The sequence below is a fragment of the Malurus melanocephalus genome, unplaced genomic scaffold (genome assembly GCF_030028575.1).
Source record: "Malurus melanocephalus ecotype Western Australia unplaced genomic scaffold, MMel_1.1 scaffold_78, whole genome shotgun sequence".
NCBI lineage: Eukaryota > Metazoa > Chordata > Aves > Passeriformes > Maluridae > Malurus > Malurus melanocephalus.
Window position 1 is genome coordinate 1,490,716 of NW_026623310.1, and position 20,995 is coordinate 1,511,710.

A 20,995-nucleotide genomic window follows, 5' to 3' on the forward strand; every position below is an offset into this window, starting at 1 on the left:
AAGACTCTTACAGAACAAATACAGGTTGGGTATAGCTGCTACAAGTGTATAGCAGCCAGAATTATCTACCCCAAATAACTCAGCTTCAAGTGAACTAATGCAGTAGTTACATTACAGAATCAGAAAGAGATCTTAGATAATTTGGTATATCCCAGAACTAAATTCATGCCTGTGCTTTAAGTGAAAAGCAGGTGTCACCAGTAGCCACAGAAAGAAGAATTGCTTGCCATGTGCTGTTGTGTTACCTCTGTCTGGGAAGAACTACTGAAAAGTTAATTCAAAACATTGAAGATACCAAACCCATGGGAGCACTTCTTTTTGCTTTAATTCACAGAAAAGACAGTAAAGAGATTCAAGTGTCAGACTTCAAACAAACTGCAGTAAAAATACATCAATGATCAAGACATTATTTATTAACCACTAACAGAACAGCTAAAACTCCCAGTTTTGTACCTAGTTAACTGAAATGAGAAAAGCTTCTAAGGGACAGCATAAGGCATTCAGAAGATCCTAGATGTCCAAGGGACAGCATAAGGCATTCAGAAGATCCTAGATGATACTTTGCATCTGGACACTGCTCACAGATTAGTGGGGAAAAGAAAAGTTTATCCAAATACTCAACTTCAGAAGCCCTGAACAGACTGATTTGCAACAAGTAATTCCAAGTTTCAGAAAATTTGATACAACCCTGGCTGATGATACCACTGTCAGCACAAGAAATTCTCATTTCACCTGGAGGACTGCAGCAACAAAAGAGAAGAAAATCCCCAAAGCACTGACTTAAGTGGTGCAAACAGTTCCACTACCACACCAAATATAAGGCGGCTAAGCCCATATGCTGAAGCAAACTCAACACTTCCTCTAACATTTTCTCTGGTGCAGCATTCAAAAAAATCCCAATTCTGACCCTCAACTCAATGCTAGCAAGAAAGCACTGTCTTTTAAAACTTGAGGCAAATCCACATAAGCATTCATTACCTGTAGCCTTCATTTCTAGCTCATTATGCTTAGAGAATTTTCAGAAAGCTGTGAAAAAAGGAGTTTYGTTTGCTTATTTTTAAGAGATAGCTTGAAAATATTAAAATCTGATTTCCAAAACCAGATACCTCAGCTATTTTCGTTTATAATTGCACCATCTCATCTTGGGACAAATATATGCCTTGATGCTTAAAAAGCAATCAATTTATTGATACATATGGCCAAGAATCAAAATATTTTGGACTTTTTAGCACACGTGATGATTCCTCCTGAATTTCTCTTTTTGATTTTGCAAGCACAGAATACATGTAAGAATGGAACTCTTTTCCCAAAATGTTTCATGTTTTACATCAAACTGGTCAAAGGGAACCCAGCTGGATTATTAATGATTGACATGCATGTCTTTCCCCTCTACACAACAAGCTCCAAGGATTGCCTGACAAAAGAAACTCAGTTAAAAGAAGTTAAAAGAATAGCTACATTCTTAGTRAACAGCCTGGAATCCAGACTGTAAGAAGACTCAATTGCAAGCACTCCACCATCCTCACCTGGGGCTATTGGAATGTCATTTAAGCTTTTCTACTTAGATCTGAGGATATACTATCTTCGAGTATATTTGATCTGCRAAACACACTTATGTCACAGCACTGTTTTTCTTCGGGCAACATACATACATTTTTTTTACTATATGTATGTGTATATATATATAAAATATCCCAGTGGATTCTGCTCCAACACTATCCTGAGTTCAGTTTACCTCCAGCTACAGAACATTTGTTTGGCTCAGCTGGTTTTATAGTGAGAACCCCAAAACCAAAGTCAGAAGCTGGCCATTGCATTATGTACATATTACTATCAAAATGGTTTTCAAACTGTAAGACAAAATGCAAAGTAATTATCATCAAGTAAAATGTCTTTACTTTCCTTCCCACAATTTAATTCCAGTTAAGTTTAACATCCTTTAACATTTATACTGGCAAAGTTATAGATTCAAACCACCTCATTCACAGATATTAGTAACTTGGTCTTGTCACCTACAGTTACTTTTTTTTTTAACTGGTATTGTATTACCATAGCAACTGCATACCTTGCAGAAACTAAGATGAGCCTAGAATTCCACATCTTGCATTTCATTTCTTTCCCCACGCATATTTTAATATGAAGGCATGCACACATTTTCCTCTTTCTCAACAACTAGTATGAAAGATAAAGGTAGACTGAACTAATTAAGGGAAGGTTATTTAACAGCTATGGTCTTCAACATGTAACTGTACACAGACAACTGTTCTTCCAGCTTAGTGCTAGAAACCAACTGTTTTGTGTCATCACTCATTTGCAGGAGCACAGAGCAGCCCTGCCGATCCAAGCGCCACAATGCTACAATGAGTTATCAGTGTGTGCATTATGCCACTCTTCCCTACTTTTAAAACAACTGAAATATTCCAGAACTAAGAGGGGGTGGAAGATAAGTTTTAGAAGATCTCTTCAGTAAAAGCTTATTGGAGAGCAGGTTTGTTTATTCTCGGTCCTTATTTCTACCTACATTTATGCAATCATAAGAAGCAGCACATTCTCAAATCCTGGGAAAAAAAAAAAAAAAAAAAAAAAAAAAAGAGGATCCTAGAGTCCCTAAGAGGAAAAAAGCTAGATAAGCATTAAAGCACTCAGACTGGCAGGGCAGTCTGAGAAAGCCAGTAATGATCTTCTGGCAATGGCTACACATATGGGCTCATTCATTGGAAGGGGCAGCAACAGCACTGCTTAAGTTTTAGTACCCAGTTAATTACAGGCAGCTCCATCTTGGGAAATCTCATAAAAGGTTATTTCAAGACTAAGCACTAAACAAAAATATGCATACAGTCAACTTCTCTGTGTATTTTAAACAAAAATTCTTTAGAAAAAACATCTACCAGCAAGTAACCTTCCTTGCATGCTCTTCCAGTACCCAAAAAAAGGACAAGACATCTCACATTCCAAGCAAATGCAGCCTTCCATCCTTATAGGACTAAGGACAGTAACAGTTGAAGCTCAGCTTTTGACAGACTGAGAAACTCTACTTACAGATATCAACTGCATTAGGTTTTCGCTTTTTTTTTTTCCATCCAATCCTATGCAGTTATAATACATAGAAAGACACAAATTATTCTTCTGTGGAAGATAACTCCAGGAAATCCCAAAAACATCAAGGTCAACTGACACACCATGTCAATGTCATTGTATACTTGGCCATTCCAATGCCAGTATTAACCATGACCAAGTGCTCACTGAGCTGATAGTTACACATCAAAAATTCTCACATCAAGAGCTCAGTGTCAAATGCTGTGAACCTAAAAGCTGCTGCTAACAGGAATAATAAGGATGAGAAAKGATAGAAACATACATTTAATTATATTTCCCACATATTTCTTGCAGAATTTGTTTAGAAATCAAAATTTTTAACTGAAGGAACTACAATAAAAAACATAACGGAGCATTTACAGTTCCTGATTATTCCTGAAAGTAAACAGAACCTTGACACTTGTCACAGTTGTTACAATTGCAACGGAAGGGGATCAGCTCTGGGAAGGATCAGTATGACAATGCCAAACAGGTAGGCATGCGGGCTGAAGACTCAAGAATATCATCGATTCCTTCTGTAAGAGTTCTCATAACTGGAAGATCAGAAGAATGGCAACATACAGAAATCAAGCAGCACAGCTTTTTGTTTGCATAATCATTTCATCTGATACAATGTTATCAATAAGCAAAAAATTCTGTTTCAGTTTTGCAGACAGGTTAGAGGGTATGTAGAAGGAGGACAAGAGAACACAGCTCAGCAGTTGTAAAACTGGAAATGTTATTTTGTAATATAAAGAAGAATAAGAAATCCCCTGAAGTATTTAAACATTTGTTTAACAAAAGATGAAGAAAGGGCTGAGACTGAATTTGAGGGATCAGGCCAGAAGCGAAAGCCACTCCATAAGGAATCCATAACATGAGACCAACTAATAAATGATGATTTGCCAGAAGAATGAGCCCATTCCCTCCTCAGGTTCTGACTGGAACTAATGAGTCCAAGTAAGAATCTGGTCAACAAGCCATGCAGAACATAGAATTGGCACTGGCACTTTTCAGTACATTGGCATTGGTGCAGTAGAAAGTAGTGCCAGAAGGGACAGAACTGAAAATGTTACTGACTTGTACAGGTGGAGATAATTGCATAGACAATATATTTTCTGTCTTCAGTCYGAGTAACCACATCCATGAAGAGACAAAGCAGCACTGAAGGGTAAGGCTCTATCTGCAATACCCATTTTAAAATCCACAAAGGAACAGGACATCTGAAGAATTCAGCAAAAGCTCTGAAACAGGATTTAAGCTTGACTRCTTCACACTAGGGCAAATGACAGTGTTCCCATAGTGATAAACTGATTTCATTGGTAAGAATGCAAATATTAATCTGAATGACAAAGCTTTGAGAAAACCTGCCTCCAGGATCCATGCTGGCTTCACAGGCTTTGCAAAAAAAACCCAACAAAACACCAAAGCCCAACATGGTTGATTCTCTTGTACATATGTCCTAAAAGAACTAAAAATGTACTGTTTCAGTTGATGCTAAGAAGTAAAAACATTGCTGTCATAGTGGGATATGATCACTTCCAACACCAATTCTGAAAAGCCTCCCTGAAGTCAAACCCAAAGAACAGAACAGACATTTGAAAATGACTGGAAAGGCTTTGTTAGTGATCCACAGAGAAGCAATGAACTTCCCTGTCTCCAGGGTAGTGTTCCTGTAATAATTCTGGTTCATTTCTGCATGCCCAACTTGAGAGGCACCTGTAAAGGACACTCAAGCTAAACTAAGAAAAATTCTGAGCAATAGGACACACACTGACAACAGCAAAAGACCATCCTGAAAGACAGTAGCACCCGTCAATTTTTGTTCCTCTTCTCTTTGATAGCATTAAGAATATTCCTACCAATACACTTGTGGCAAAAAAAAAGAAAAAAAATCACATCCTCTGCTGGGTATGAAACATAAACCCAGTGCACACATATGGAAAAGCACTCGAAGAAACTTGCTCTTGTCTTGCAGGAAGAACAACAGTCAGCTTGCCTTCTGGAGGAATGGAACACCGTTACATTTGCTCATTCACATAAAAAAAATCCACATTAATTCACTATTATATGAGCAAATACTGCATTTTTAGAATGTAACTTAATAATCACAAAATTGTAATGTTGGGCCAAATTTCATACGATCACAACACAAACTCTGGGTGTAGCATACACTTAACAGTCAGCACTGCTCAGGAGCAACATCTAAATTAAGTAGATTAATGCAGTCACCAGAAAACCTTTTTTCTCAACCTAAGTTAAAACAGTTCAAAGATGTAAATGTATGACCAAATGGTTGCCTGACTCTGGGAAAATGTCTTTTTGTGAAGACTAAGATGAAGAAGTTGTATGCACATTAAAAGAAAAAGGAACAAAAAAAACCTGGATGGCCATATAAAAGTTCTGACTCCAGTTGTAAGAGAAAGACCTTAACTACTAATGCAGCTTTCTTATCTAAATCACTTTGGATAATGAAGATGGAAGGAAATGTAACATAGAATCATTGCACTACGTACACTAAAAGGGACACATGACAGTAATACTGTCCAGAGGCTTTTGACTGTCAGGGCCTTGTCCAACACAGCTTTTATCATCCCCACATCCACTAGACAACAAGTCCAATGTTCAATCACCTACATAGTTAAAGATTTTCTTGATATCCACTCAGAATTTTCCATGGCACAACTTGAAGCTGTTGCCTCTCATCTCAGCCCTGGGTACCTCTAAAAAAAGACAGGCTCTCCCTGACCCATTAAGCTGTCACAAATGGTGATGAAGCACTCCCCAGTCTTCTCTTCTGAAGACTGAACAAACCCAGTTCTCATTCTCTACCCAGAGGTTATCTGTTTCACCCTCTGAGCACCTTGGTGTCCCTCACTCCAGTATGTCAGCATCAGATTTTACTGGTCATCTGACAATAAGAGATTCTTCTCCTCAAGGAAGGACTTATACAGCTAAGAGATAACCCAAAGCAGTATTCTGCCACTAATAGCACTATATGTTGCAGAAGACTAAAAGTGTCACACTACTATATTCTACTCAGTATTTTGGACTACACCCATTCAATCACAGGCTTAAGCTGAAAATAGCAAATTGGGTAAAAAAAAAAAGTATGACGGAAGTGACATTTCATACAGATAACCTACTTGTTACCATGGATCCAGGAATTCCCTTTCAGTTACTAGCTATGCTGGTTAGGAGTCCACATAGAATTATGCGATCATTCAACTCTCTTCCTTTAAGTCACATATATTACAAAAACCACTTAAATACCACTTTTCATATAGACAAATTCTGTAAGTGCTGTAAGAATGCAATATAATATATTATTAGAAGAAATCTGAGTAACTAATGAACATCAAAGTACAAGTTAATCTGTACAATCAGATGTGATACAGCATAAGCAAAAGTCTGAATTTTCCCCTTCAGTTTTAATGCAGACCTTTGGATATTAACCTTTACCCTGAAAAGGGAATGACATTAGGGATTTKTTGTAGTTTGTTTTGCTTGGGTTTTTTTTGGTTTTTTTTTCACTTCTGCATGGAATGGGCACTGAGCTGGCCAGAACAATCCTATCCCTAGTGACCACTTCCATCTGTTTAAGAAAAGAATTCAAAATGGTCAGTGAGTTAAAATAGTTCAGTGCCTCAGAATTTGCTATACCTCTGTGTTAGCCATATATCTGAGTGGGTACTCCAGTACACTAAGATCTCAATTTTAAAGTGCTCTACAGATCTAATTTGGAATATATTTCTTCAGTTCTTATCTTAAATTATAAGGACTACTGATTTGATTATAATCTTTTTTAAGAACTCAGTATGAGAGAAGTACATATTTCATGTATGCCCTATTGGCCACTTCCTTTGGGAGATCACTGTGAACTTCTGTCTATACATAAAGAACCAATACCAAGACCAATTAAAGACACATATGCTTCACAGAAATCAATTTCTTTAACTAACATATTTGAAAAGCCATGAACTCCCTAGACAGAAATAGCAAACTCATTCTACTAAACAGACCAACAATTGTACCACAGGATTCAGTTACATGTGGTAAAGAAAAAGTGTTTTTGGTTTCTTGTAATGTAATTGCATAAAATTACTTCAAATTAAAATCAAAACACAAGCAAGTTTAAGCTATTAATGAGCATTCTTCTGAGTCAAAATCCTGCTGTAAACAGTATCAATGTTTCAGCAATGTTTAGTACCCATCACTGTAACCAGGTCAGATCTTACCTCTTCCTGTATCCCACTAGTAGTAGTTAATTTACTTCCATCAGTAACAGTTATAATTATTGCCGGCTCCAGAAAAAAAGGGTTTCGTCCCTAAGGGGAAAAAAAAGGAGTTTGACTTTAAATTATATAACAAACTCTACTGAGTCATTAAATACCTACTGGTACCCACCAACAAAACAATGAAGCCTGAGGTATTTATTCTCATGCACTACATAGTACAGCACAGTGCGTTTCTGAGCCCTTTTAAAGTCAGACCATGGAAAAACAGACACTTAGMATGTCTGCATTCAATGCATGTGTAGAGAAACAGCAAAAATGCTTAACATAGGGCTTCAAGAACAATGCTCGCTGAAGTATTCTGACAAACTAGCAGCTGTTTAGAGAAGCAACCATCTCCCCAAAAAGTACTTCTAATTCCCCCTGTTCCAGGGTTGAGTTTGTGTGATTTAATTACCGTGTGTCCAAGTAGAGCATTTGCATACTATCTTGTGATCATGACCCTTGGGTTAAGTACTAATACTCTGTGTATTAGGACTGATATAAATAGCACCCACTCCATTCTGATCAAAATGGTTCAACATGCATGCAAACTTTACTTCAGAAACAAATATTTGAAAATAGACAAACTTTCTATAYGAATCATTTAAGACAGAAACAAATACAAGGCAAGATATTCTAGGATCCCACCAAGACATGCAGCTAGCCTAGCTGTAGCAAAAACTTGATGTCAGTTATTGAGTATTTCCTTTATCTGCTGCCAGTATTTTAAGAACTTTTTTTGCCTCCTGAGAAAGAATTCCAAAGTATTCCACGTAGATGTCAACTCCAAGCTCAAGTAACACATTTCACTCTACCTGCCGTTAATAAGGGACTGAATAAAAGTCACAAGATTTTGTTTAGTACATCCTATCCTCCATCACTTGCTAATTTCAAGGCCTTGTTTTTGTTYTTCAGGAAACAAAGAAAAATGTAACTAAACCCACAGCATAGTTCTGCTTATGAAAACAAACTATCTCATGAATGCTTATGATTTACTCTAAAAATATGGGGAGAAAACTAATAGGTTTTAAAAGACCTATAAATCCACTTTTAGAACCCATTAAATATAAAGGATCATCTACTGATTTTGTGTTTCAAACAAGTATTACTTAACAATTTGAAATAGATCTGGTGAAGGGTATCCAGTTTGATTACTGTGGCAACACCACATTTATAATGGTAGATATTTTCTCAAACTTTAGTGAAAAAAAGATTAAAAATTTCTATTCACATACCACACCATTACTACAAAAAAGAAGCTAAAATCAAAGTAAAAAAGATTAATCTCTCCCATGAAAGCCAAGCCACTTCATAATTCAATTTAAACAATTACTCAAAAGAATTTAAGAACTCTAAAAACACTCAATTTTAATTAAAATATTTTCCTAAGAATATTTAGCCTTATTTCCCAACAGTTACAGTTACATGCTTTTCTGCCAACTAATAATTTACCACAACTCCAAAACATCCACTAGAAGCTAATTACATTGCACTGAAATAATACAGCAAGCAGGGTTTGTAACTAGATATTCTTCTCATGAATACTGACCATAAAAATACTTGAGCCCTATTGTTAATAAATTATTGTAAAAAGAAATTGACAACTGTTAAAAATTACATTTTAGATTTATAATGTCATAAGTCTTGCTCTTCAAGTTAATATTCTGGTGCAATTTGAAATACAAGTATTAAAATTTTCATCTCTAACAACATTTTTCACCTGGATATCCTCRTTATCTTTAAAAACCTTTTTTGATTCCTTGACTATACTTTATCTCAATTTTATCCATCTAAAGTTTACGCCTTAAATAGTTTGGTCTTAAAAAGATTATGAAATCATAAGGAAGGAAACAAGAGCTGTTAAGCTTGAGCTCCCTAGGAAATATGTCCAAGGGAGAAATGTCTTCATTCTTAGTCTACTTTTTATAATTTCATAAGCATTTTACCTGTGCAAAGGATGGTCACTGACACACTGAGAACCAACGTGTGTTCAGAAACATAATTAAAATGTATCAAGCAAGAATTTCAGCAAAAATATCTGACTCTTCTGACCCTGCTTCTCACCTTAGTTACACAAAGGCATTCAAAACTAGTATTAAGTTAAGTATTCCTCTAAGAAAGCCCCATTTTAGTTAAGYTCTCAACATTTAGACATCACAAAATTAAATTCCAGAAGACTTACCAACTTTTAACTAAACTGCAGCAGTTAGGTCAATGATTAGTTGAGAACTTTATTTCAATCGAATTAATCTAATTCTACAGTAATCAAATTACTTTCTATTTCTCTTCATCTGGAAATACACTTAAAAAAAAACAAAACTATTTTTTTACACATGTTAGAAATATCATTCTTTAAACTATATAGCAACACCATTGACTGGAAATGAATAGGTAATTAATTCAGTCCAGCCCAACTGTTCTGGATATGCAGAGAAATAGTGAGCGATAGTGTACACTACCAGCTCTTTGTCAGCTTACAGGTGTGCTGGAATGCACTGGAAAGCATCTCAGGATAAGAAGGTATAAATAGGCCTGCTTACAACTAACTGTGATAACTAGCTAACCACCATGAGGTTTTACTTACTTCAGAAGCAATTCTTTTCAACRCACTGCTTTTCCTTCTGGAAGTTTGTAGCAGTGGCAAAAAAAGGAAAAAGCATATACGGTTTTAAYGGCTGATCATCCTGTAACAACGTACAAGGAGGATTTTTTCATTCACCTACAATCTGTGTTTTCAAGGACAGATATGCACCAAGACAAAAAAAAACCACACCCAGATCTCTTTTGGAAAAAAAAAAAGTTACTTAAAACTCAGCATCAATATCATGGAAAGCTTGCTTGGCAAAAAGGAACAAGCAAGAGATTCAAAGACTTAAAACGAATCTGTTACATAACACTTCCATTTGAACAATTTGACAGGTTTATGACTGCTCCAAAACACAAAGGAACTCAGTTGCATTGGTTGCCTTTCCTTGATCTCCAGCTGAAGTAGCTCTATGCTCAGATATCACTTGASAAATACAGAGCACCGCTGAGCTCCAGACCACTCACAAGAGGTCACAGTAAGAGACATCCCTCCCAGAGTGAGCATCAAATCAAGGCAGGAGTAAATCAAATTATCAAGACACATTATTGCCCAGTTAAGGCCCTCACAACTAAGAATTCACTTCCATTGGCAAGTAAGCCAGCATCAAGTTTCAGCATGACTAATTAATACACACATGATTTTTTTACTCCCTTCCTCCAAGTCTACAGGTAAAGCAGTTCAAGAGCTACTGTGATCTTTTACATATGCAAGTATACAATATTATATATGCAGGAAGAGAAGATTGATTTAAAATTATAGTTATCTCAAAGCACACATTTAAATATTAATTTTAGAATCAGAAGTGTTGAAAAACCGAATAAATAGATGAGGTAGAAACAAACCAAACCAGAGACTAAAAATGACAATAACAAGAAGCAACTACTACAAAAATAAGTATTTGGTAGTACAGAAACTTAATGCTGAAAAAAGTCTAGAAGCTGAAMACAGACAAACTGAAATAAAGTGCATATTTTTTAACAGATCATTAGAAACTGGAAAAAACGGATTTTGAGATTACGACAAATGTCTAAAAGGTACACTTCCATTTTCAGTAAATCACAAAACCTGGCAAGTTATATTGCACATCTATCTCCCAAAGCCTTTTCATTTTCAGAAGTATTAGCCCTAACTGCCAGCAAATTTAGACATCTGACCRCGAAATACAAAAGTACAGTATCAATTTTTTACTTCAATCTTAGTTTTTTTTGGAATTTAGAAGGTCAATAGTCTTATAAATTCTCATGAGAATCTGTGAGCAACCATTGTTCAAAAACAATAGCTTAAAATGAAATCTGAAAGTCAGAATGACAGAAAAATTATTAGCTTTAAAGCTAATTTTCACTGATAAATAGCTTAAATAAATACCAAAACACCTAGCTTGAATTTCAAAATAAAACAGATKGTCCAAATCCATCATGGTTTTCAATTTTTATTTCTTAGAAACTTCAGTTATGCTTTACGCAGTWACAAAACACAGTTACACTTTCAGTTTACACATTCCATAATTTAGCAAAATTATGAAATGACTAAGACATTAGCACTTATTAGAGACTTTCCACTTCATTGCTCAAGGCACAACACTATCAGTCAAGTACACAGAGGCATTTAAGAATTGTTCTGATTATGAGTTACATGAGAACCGYAGCATCTTGTGCAACTTCTTAGTTGTCCCACTCACATTTTCAGCAGCTTTGACTATTTTCTATTATCCCCACAGAATAATCAATATAGTTGGGAAGTCCTATAGAACCAATTATATTTTCTGCTTTCACACCATTTGTTCCCACGTCACAAACACCGTGGCATCACAACACTATTTTAGTCAATTTATACCTGACAATTAAACTTTACAAAAATTACTTTAAGGATTTTCAAATATATGTAGACACAGACCATAATCACACACATACATGTAATGCCATATAGTACTAGGGAATGAATGYGCTTTCAGCTTGGGTAGATTAGTAAATTCTTTCCTATTACTTGATAAGAAGCAAAATGTCTTCAAATAGAAGTTTTTCAAGATAAAGCTACTCTGAATATAATCTAATTAATATTTTGCACAACCACACTATGAAACTTTGATCTATCAGAATACAAGGAAGAAAATGGTGGGGATGGAGGAGAGCAAGAAGGGCAGGCCAATTTTACCACAATATTTGCTTTGATAAATCTGACTCCTCACAGGATACATCACAAGAGTATCATAATTCTGTGGTCAGACTGAAAAACATTGACTCTAAACTCCATCACAGTGTTATCGAAGTGATTGAAGCTGCATGATAAAAATAACTTTGAAATTGCATTTATTTACTATGGCTGCTTTAGAATTGAAATTGATTCCTTGAAGTGAAGCACCTCAGTATCAGAGAAACTTCTGTGTTTTCAGCCTGAGTAAGAGCTGAAGAACATATGGGAATATGTACAGGCTTAAGATCTGACAAGATGGACTTCACGCACAAAGAAAGTTGCTAACTCATCTAACTCATCATCGCTGTCCATAAAGATTTCAATATGTTCCCCTTGATGCCATTGATTATTCAATATATAATACAGTTCTGCAGTGGTAGCAATTCTRTCTTAGTAGGAAAAGATCAGATATTTGTACASCAGATGTATTTCAAGATCACTTTCAGAAGTCACAGAACAAAGTTCAATGAGAGCTACAGCAACCAGTTTGAGATAAGTGTTTTGAAATGTGTTAAGAAGATTTCAAGTCATAAAAGAAATTTTAATACGAATCAGAAATCTCCCTTGATGCCTGAATAATGACAAAGATAACAACATCAGTCACGAAGAGGAATCTTATTAAACAACCTAATGAAAAGCCCGTTCCAGAAATCACACTGTCTCCCAGAAAAAATGCCCAGTGTTTTTCTGAAAGGGCTGCAGGACAGTAGGATGATTCTTACTATTAGAGCTAGTCCACACATGCCTGCAGTATGAACAAGCATCCTCTGTCATAATACTGAAATCTTTGAGCTCTCTCTGCAGTACCCAAGGTGGGATGACCTGTGCTCTGTGTTCCCTTCACACCAGGCAGCTGGGAATAGTACCTTGCCCACAAACAGGTTTATGAAAGGATAGAGGTAAATCATCTGTTAAAGATAATTTGAGAGATCCCCTTACTACAACCAGAAGAAGAGAACTCCACATCTTAAGGGGAAAATGACTGCTATCAGAAATGGAGGTGATAGTAGCTGTTTCAGAAACCAAAAGCGTGGTCCTCAGTAGCCCCAAGACCCATAAAGATCTATTCATCCATAAATATAATAATATATACACCCAGGGTGAGTCAAAACATCACATCTCTTCAACTGAGGGATGAGGGAAAGAAACAGGTTTGACAAATGCTGAAGGAGTCTTGACTGAGGTCATGCCAATAAGTGTACTATGAAAACATCAGCTCTCAATACAGCCACTGATTCTTCCAAATCAGAACTCCCCATTGGTTTTGCTGTAGTTTCAGCTGCACAAAAGCAACATTTATAAACTGATATTTGGCCAAATTAGCCTACCAGAGAGTACCTCCCCTACATAAACATTTATTTTACTTTGTAATTGGAATACCAGCCACCAGAGGGGGCACAAGTTAACAAAATCTATCCTCATATGAGGTGAATTGACTAACAAGATAATCCAAAGGCATGTTCTCTTTGCGTGCCTACCTCAAGAGAGGAAGAGGTTGATACTTCCTTTCTAAAACTATATACCTAAAAACCCTAAATGTACTGGTACAAGTGCATCTAAGAAGTAATCCATAACTGAATTCTAATCTCTTAATCTATATTTAATTCAACAGTTAGTTCATGGTTTCTCCAGACACCACAGAAGCACATCTTATCATTCCACTTCTCCCTTTTTTGCTGCAGTCTGACAAAAAAAAAAAATCTTTAGAAGGCTCAGCAACAAACATTAAACTGTATTGCACACACATTCCCTTGACTTTTGGAGTTAACACCCCTCCCAGTATTTTACCTCAAATCATTTCGTCTTTTGGAGGAAACTTGAAAACCAGAGTTTAAGAAAGACCACTAGAAGTTATCAATGTCTGAACCCATGCTTCTATTAACTCACCACCTTTCTCCCCCCCGCCAACCAAAACGGAAAATGCTGTTCAAGTAGTAATGATTAGTTCTGCACTCATTCATACTCTGAAAGTCAACTTAATGGCAACCATTTTTCAGTAAGGACGGCTTCCATGAGGTGAGATTACAAAATCTAAATTCAGCTGTCCTTCTCTATAAACTACAACAAGCTTACTGTAGGCAATTAATTTCTACATTCTAGACAAATCTTCAGTTAACTACATAACAAATACCTAAGATAAGGGCTAGTCACAGTTTCTTATTGGGAATACTAATGCAGGATCATAAGGTAGTTAAATAATTTTTGTTTCTTTCCTGACACTTCAGACTAGTGGTAGATTAAATATTTTTTGCACACACAGTGTTTGCACACACATTGGTTTGGTGGTATGAAGCTGTGTTTCAGGCAACCTGGAAGGAATTAAGTTGTAGATTAAATAAAAAGTATTTTTAAGAAAAATCAGTTAGCAAAAGGCTTTTGAAGCAGAACACAATTGTATCAGTAGACTCTCCCTAAAGCTGAGCTAGAGATCAAACTCCTCAGTGCATCAGTTACAGAACTAAGGGAGAATTATCCAAACAACCATTATGTCCATAACACCGGCTACCTAAGTTCCATTTAAGAAAAGGAAATTCAAGGTATTGAAGAAAAAAAAAAATGGATGAAAGCAAGTAGTTTGTTCCTTGGTATTTTGGTAAGCATTATCTCAAAAGCATTTTTTAAAATAGCCATTTATGACTTCAATTCACTACCCAACCTCCAAACATATGTCATCTTAAACTAGCCATGTCCAGTCAAAGCTGTAGAGCAAAAATCAAAGATCTCGTCAGATAGCTGTTTTGTCTCTAGCATTTCTAATTATAGAAGTGCTATCTCAATTGCTGAAGAGACATCAAACCCATTTTCAAAACCAAAGTCACAGAAGCACATCTAAGCATATCAGCTGCTTGCTTTGCTACAGCTTGCAAGTTTGTGTGCTCTATAGCCAATGATTTCATTGCATATCYGTCCTGAAACATGCCACAAGAAAATTCTCCATGCTTAGTAACATTTTTATAGATGCTCATAACTTTATACATCCTGGGTTTCCAAGTCTGGCACTGAATGTACTGCTTGAAGACTGTTTCATTATGCAACTTGAGTCATTTTGGAATTCTCTCAAAAAGCTTGTGCCAAGAACAAAAACAAAACAAAAAAAAAAAAAAAAAAAAAAAAAAAAAAAAACCAAACAAAAAACCAAACAAAAAAAACAACAACAAAAAAAGAAAAAAAAACAAAAAACAAAAAACAAAAAAACTCAAAGCATCCTGAAAAGGAGTTTCAATGCAAGAACTGATCACATTGGAATATAAAATCTCCATACTGAATAGTACATGTGAAATCAGAAGGCATATGTCAAGGAAGCAATTGAAGACTCTGTTCATGGTGAACAATAAAGGAATGATGGACACACAGTAGGATTTACTAAAACATCAAACGTAAAACCTCAAGATACTTTCATGACTTCATTTGCCTAAATGAGAGAGGTCCCAGCATTACTAAGTCACAGAGCTCYAAAAATTACAGGTTAGTATACAGGCTTGTCTTGTTTCTTTCATATAAGAACAAATTTAATTGAGTTTTAAATATCATATTATGTAAGTGATAATTTCTGGATTAACTTGTAAGTGCTCCAGTTTAGAGGAGGTCCTTGSTAAGTTTCAAAAACAATTCAGTCCTTCAATCTTTCATAATTATGTGACAGCTTAAAAAAGAAAAAAAAGCMAAACATGCATAGAATAGAGGTTTCATATGTAATGAATTCCAGCAAGTAACTAAACAGTGACAAATCACATTGGAATGAAGAACAAAAGGCCACTAACATCTAAAATATTTAAGTATTGATGTGACAGATGTATCATCATCCCACAAAGGGAAGAACTTTAACTTTTTCTTAAATTAAATTAACTATCTAAGCAGCAAAAAACAACTGTGATCACAATTTGTATCTTATTTTTAAGGTAAAKGAAATTTTAACATATAGAAAGATGCACCTTCTCAGTTACTTACAGATTAATAAATTAATCACTACTGGAATCATCTGAAATTGGAAAATCAGCCAGTAAATTATGCAAGTTTTCAAAGTTATTTGMGTGAACACAGTAAACGCAAGATGCTAAAAATGGGTTATATTTGAGGCTTTATAAACTATTTCTAAGAAAGATAAAATAACAATCCCTACCAAACATAACTTTAGAGTCAGCCCCAAAGATCCTGAATTTAAGATGATTTTGTTCATATTTCCTAAAAATATTTCTGAATGCTTCATTCCAAAAATAACTGACCTTGCCAAGCCMTGGATCAAGTCCCTAATCACAGCAGCCTTTCTGCTTCACAGCAATGACTTTACATAGCTGGTTCTGGCTCAGTCAGTGCAATTCACAGTGCTAAGCCAAGGCCTCTGTTCTCCTGCACTGGAGAAGGGTAATGAGTTGTCAGCAATGAGAAGGGTAATAGTTGTCAGCACACCAAGTAGTGGAAAAAAACCTAACCAAAAAACACACCATCAAGGAGAAAAGACAGACTTGTACACAAAAATCTCCCATTTTAGGGGGTTAGCAACCCAGACTACTAACAAGCTGACTGAAARTAACTCACTGACCTTTGAACACAGGGTAATTCTTTAGAATAACCTCCCCAAGACTCCCCCACAATTCCCTCCTGGAGTTTATCACCACAACACTAAGAGTAACTCAGCTGTTTTAGACCACTACAGTTCACAGCCCAGTTTATTAATCTCACTGATCAATCACAAGCTGAAGCAAGGTTGGCACCACTGTGAACACTTGAGAGGCCACAAGGTCCAGAACAGGCATCCAGGCTAAGTATGCCTTATATAAAGATTCATAAAATCCAGTTGGCATTCTGGGAGTCAAAGATTGGAGGGCAGAAGTAGTTGCAAGAGTGAAGGCCACTTCTCARTCATTTTGCATACTGAGCATCAGAAAAAAGTATCAATACCCTATATCAAGTCCAATGACATATTCTGGATTTGTTCAATGTAGCTTGACAAAATGCACAGTGTATTCAGATAATTTATCCTAAAACAATGAACATGTTATGGCACTGTCCCTTCCAAATAAAATTTGTTTAAATACTGAGTACTTCAAGATGCAAAGTGGTCAAAGCACATTCAGAACATGATGAATGAGTGTTTCTCAGATTGATGAGATTGTTTCCATTGAAAAAAGCCAAGTACTTCATGTAAGGTCCTTTCAAATTCTTTTAACATATACTTGATTGGAACTAGACAAATTATTTTAAAAACACTTATGATTTTTGCTAAATTTTGTTGTGCTGGGAGGGCTGAAGAGCAAGCAGTTCCACTTCACAATGTGAAAAAACACTTCGACAGTGCCTGCTACAGCTCCCACTAGAGGGTATTCTAAACCAAAACCAACTAAAAAGTTTAAAGATGGTATGTTGAAAGGTTACACTCTAAAAAGTATAAATTCAAACCAATATGCTTAATTTCATCATGCAGCAGATGAGCATGATTGATTTTCACCAGCACTTCACAGAGAGATCTTTGACATTAGCAGGCATATAGGTGTATGTTAAATCCATTGCAATTCCACAGGAAACAGGAGACTATGAGAAAGCCTCTCATAGATTTCTGCCATTATCATGCTTACACTTGGAATGTTGTTTACTACCGTCGGCAATTCTGCCGTTTGGTTTTCTTGGGGGAGGGGGGGGCAACAAAAAGAGACCACAAGAGCTCCTCTAGAAGTGCAAACCTCTGCCTCTACCAACATGAGAAGCAAACTGCATGTGCAACTGTGCCAGCATGACAAAGCAGGAAATACTAACCTAAACCTTGGTTCCAAATTTGGAGGCATACAGCATAGGCCATTTCAGGGCAGTGTTTATAATCGCCCAATTCCAAGACAAAAGGATACTCATAGGATTTTGACTTGTGAGAGCCAAGAAATCCAGTAAAAATCTTCAAAAGCCTCTTGGGAAAATAAAACTGTTCAACAACTTAATGAAAACAGAACATATCACTGGAAAAGYATCAAGTAGTCCATGTCAGGGCACAGTACTTCATGTGTGTGATTGCTGTGGTTTTTAAAAGCCCAGGAAATCCTAGACACAGACAAGCATATAAGCAAGTAGTCAGCCTCAAATGTGTGACTTAAAGCTGTCTTGTGCCTACAAGTATGATTAAACTTTATGTCCTAGGTATGCAATTTGCCTGTAGTTATAATACTAAAATATTTAAGCCATTATGGCAAAGCATGCCAAACTCTACAGACCAATGCCAAGTTTTACTGTGGAAACACATCAGCAATTCTGCTACTGTAGTCATAAATGGGTTAAAACATATACTCAGAGAGAACTGAATAAGTAATAAAGTAGCAGTTAACCTAAGATTGGATGGTTTGGTGGTCACACATGGCATGAATAAAACACTTGGAAAAAAACTTAAGTTATTTTAAAACTATGCCATCATATGAGGGATACCTTCCAATTTCCAGTTCAGAAATAGGTCATTCCAGCTCTGAGCATATATTTTTAAGTTCCCAAAATATTCTTTATCAGTTGAATTAATTTTAGTTTTTCTCAAAATTTCTTAGTTATGCTTCTGTCCATATGTGAAATGCCACAAAAAATAAGGCTCTCACCAAGACTGTACACAGCCTGGTAAGTCATCCAAGCAGTGCTTCTTATACTAAACTAAATTCAGGTAGCATCTTATTCATCTTTGTGAATGAAAAATACCTATTCTAAGGTACATTATACTACATTATGGTTGACTTTTCTGTTTCAAAACAACAAAGTTAGCATCTGCTTTTGCTACATCAGATTTGTTTAAAAGTCAAACTTCCCTAGGCCAGTTCTGCCATAGCAGTAATAGTTTTGATGCTGGAAAGAAGTCCAGTGATAGAAAACCTCATAAAAAGCTTATATTCTTGAAATACACTCTTTCTATACATAGTATTAAAGCACTCTTACCCTGAAAAAATTTGTAAAAATACTTTGAAATATCAACTCAACCACTTTGAAATCYACTCAGTTGAGTGTATTTTATCTGCTCAAACCTTACTCTTTGCAACACTGCTGAAAAAAAAACCAGCAAGAGACCACGACTTCAGAAGTAATTAGGTAATGTGAAACACATGGAGTAACAACGAATCAGTTTTAACAATTTCAACTATCCACCAGATTGCAGTTTTGGTAGTGCTGCGAAAGTCCTTTGCATGTATCAAAACACCACTGATACATATTTACCTACCTTAGGTTCAGTGGTTAGTCTTAGAAATCCACAACAAGTTGCAAATAACTGACCTGATGGTTTAGGTCAACAATTTGTTTACATTTTCACTCTATTGTAACAGCATCTACATTTTTCAATGTTTTCTGTTTCTACAGCAGCTCTAYAGGTATTTAACGCTTGTATCAACTATAACAAGTGGCACATTTGCTACACTTAGAACTATTTGGTTAAATTGACTACACATATAACTATAGCTTGTTAGCAGGACAAGACTTAAAGAGTGTGTTTCAAGAGGACAAAAACCTGCGACCAAATGGATTGGTATTTCCAACTACCTGAAACAATGGAGAAGGTGAACTGGAGAAAATAAGTCAGTTATCTAATTGCAAACTGGGCTAATGAAGTACAACATTTTCTGTGATTTGACAGTAAACCTTTACTGAACTTGGTGTGTTTAAACTGCTTTCTTCCTGAAGACATCCAAATCCTGTATTTTTTCCTAAGCCCTCCATAAAAACRCACAAGGTAAAAAGGATTGCTATTTTTARCAAACGCTAAAAGCTGACACCCTATTTGAAGGTTTATTCTTCTGCTATCATGATCATCAGAAAGCATACTAAGGGGGAAAAATACTATTATTGGACTCAAGCAGTATAATACTGAATTTATCAATCTGAGAGTAATGTAAAAGTTAAAGGAACAGTCACCTTAAAATATGTGTACTTTTCAAAACCAATTTTTCTTGACAAAAGCCTCCAAAATAATTAGATCTAGCAACCCTTGGTAAGACAAAGAATTCATAAAGCCATGCAATTTTTATAACAGAAAAAGCTTATAAAAAATTTTCCAGGCTCTTGACAATCTAAGTGTGTTGACAGTGTCCTTTAAGACACAGTGTGTGTCAAGCTACATGTGAAATCCTGTGATCAGCTGATCACATGGCAACTCACTCTTTAGGAGTAACTAAGTCAATACTGAATAGCTCAAAGAGTAGTRACAAATACTAATAAAAATCCAAACATTAAAGCCCAAAGAAAATGTGAAGCAGGAGATTTTCCCCAACTCCAGAATGACCATTCAGCCATCATTCTTGTTCAGAAGGTCAGCTGATGGAGAACTCTGGTCACCTTTGAAAGAAATCGAGTATAATGAGTCACTCTGCCATTTAAACAAACAGTTCAGCCGGGGGTACAAGATATCATGGTGGTGGAAACATAACCAGACAATCSCATCAGGCTTGTATCATGTCTTGTCATTTGCATGTGTAAGAAAAGTCTGGTTCACAATTCGTTTTTGTGCAATAAGTRGATCTTAGCAAGTATCTTAGAAGCTTGTCAATACACCAAAATACAAGTATGACAGTCAAAATATTTTTAGCCAGAGAAATTTCCCACAAAAGATGAATAAAWTTTGGATTTTATTACATCACATAATACTACACCTAAGATGGTCTAAATGTTGCTTTTTTGTAATATTTTCTTTTGCTCTGACATACTCAGTCTTCAAATACCTGCCTGTTGTATTAACTACTATTTTATAGTCTTAGTATTTGCAGCTGCTTTAAAAAAAAGTTAACCAGCAATTTGTGTTCTGAGTGAAAACTATTTCAAATGCTAATGAGCATTCTGACCACTTTCATTTTCCTGTATTTTTAAGTTTCTTATACCATGTATGGCTAAATACCCWTTTGGACTGAATTTTAGGAGG

The 20,995-nt window shown here is 35.8% G+C and overlaps 1 protein-coding gene across 4 annotated transcripts in view; it reads right to left on the minus strand.

Moving 5' to 3' along the window:
• INTS6 (integrator complex subunit 6) overlaps window positions 1-20,995 on the minus strand; it is a 40,857-nt gene that overhangs the window by 16,362 nt on the left and 3,500 nt on the right. For all 4 annotated transcript variants that reach the window (XM_057367394.1, XM_057367392.1, XM_057367393.1 and 1 more), the window contains one exon: window positions 7,314-7,403. In XM_057367394.1, coding sequence (XP_057223377.1) covers window positions 7,314-7,403 — 90 coding nt within the window. The remainder of the gene's footprint in view (window positions 1-7,313; window positions 7,404-20,995) is intronic.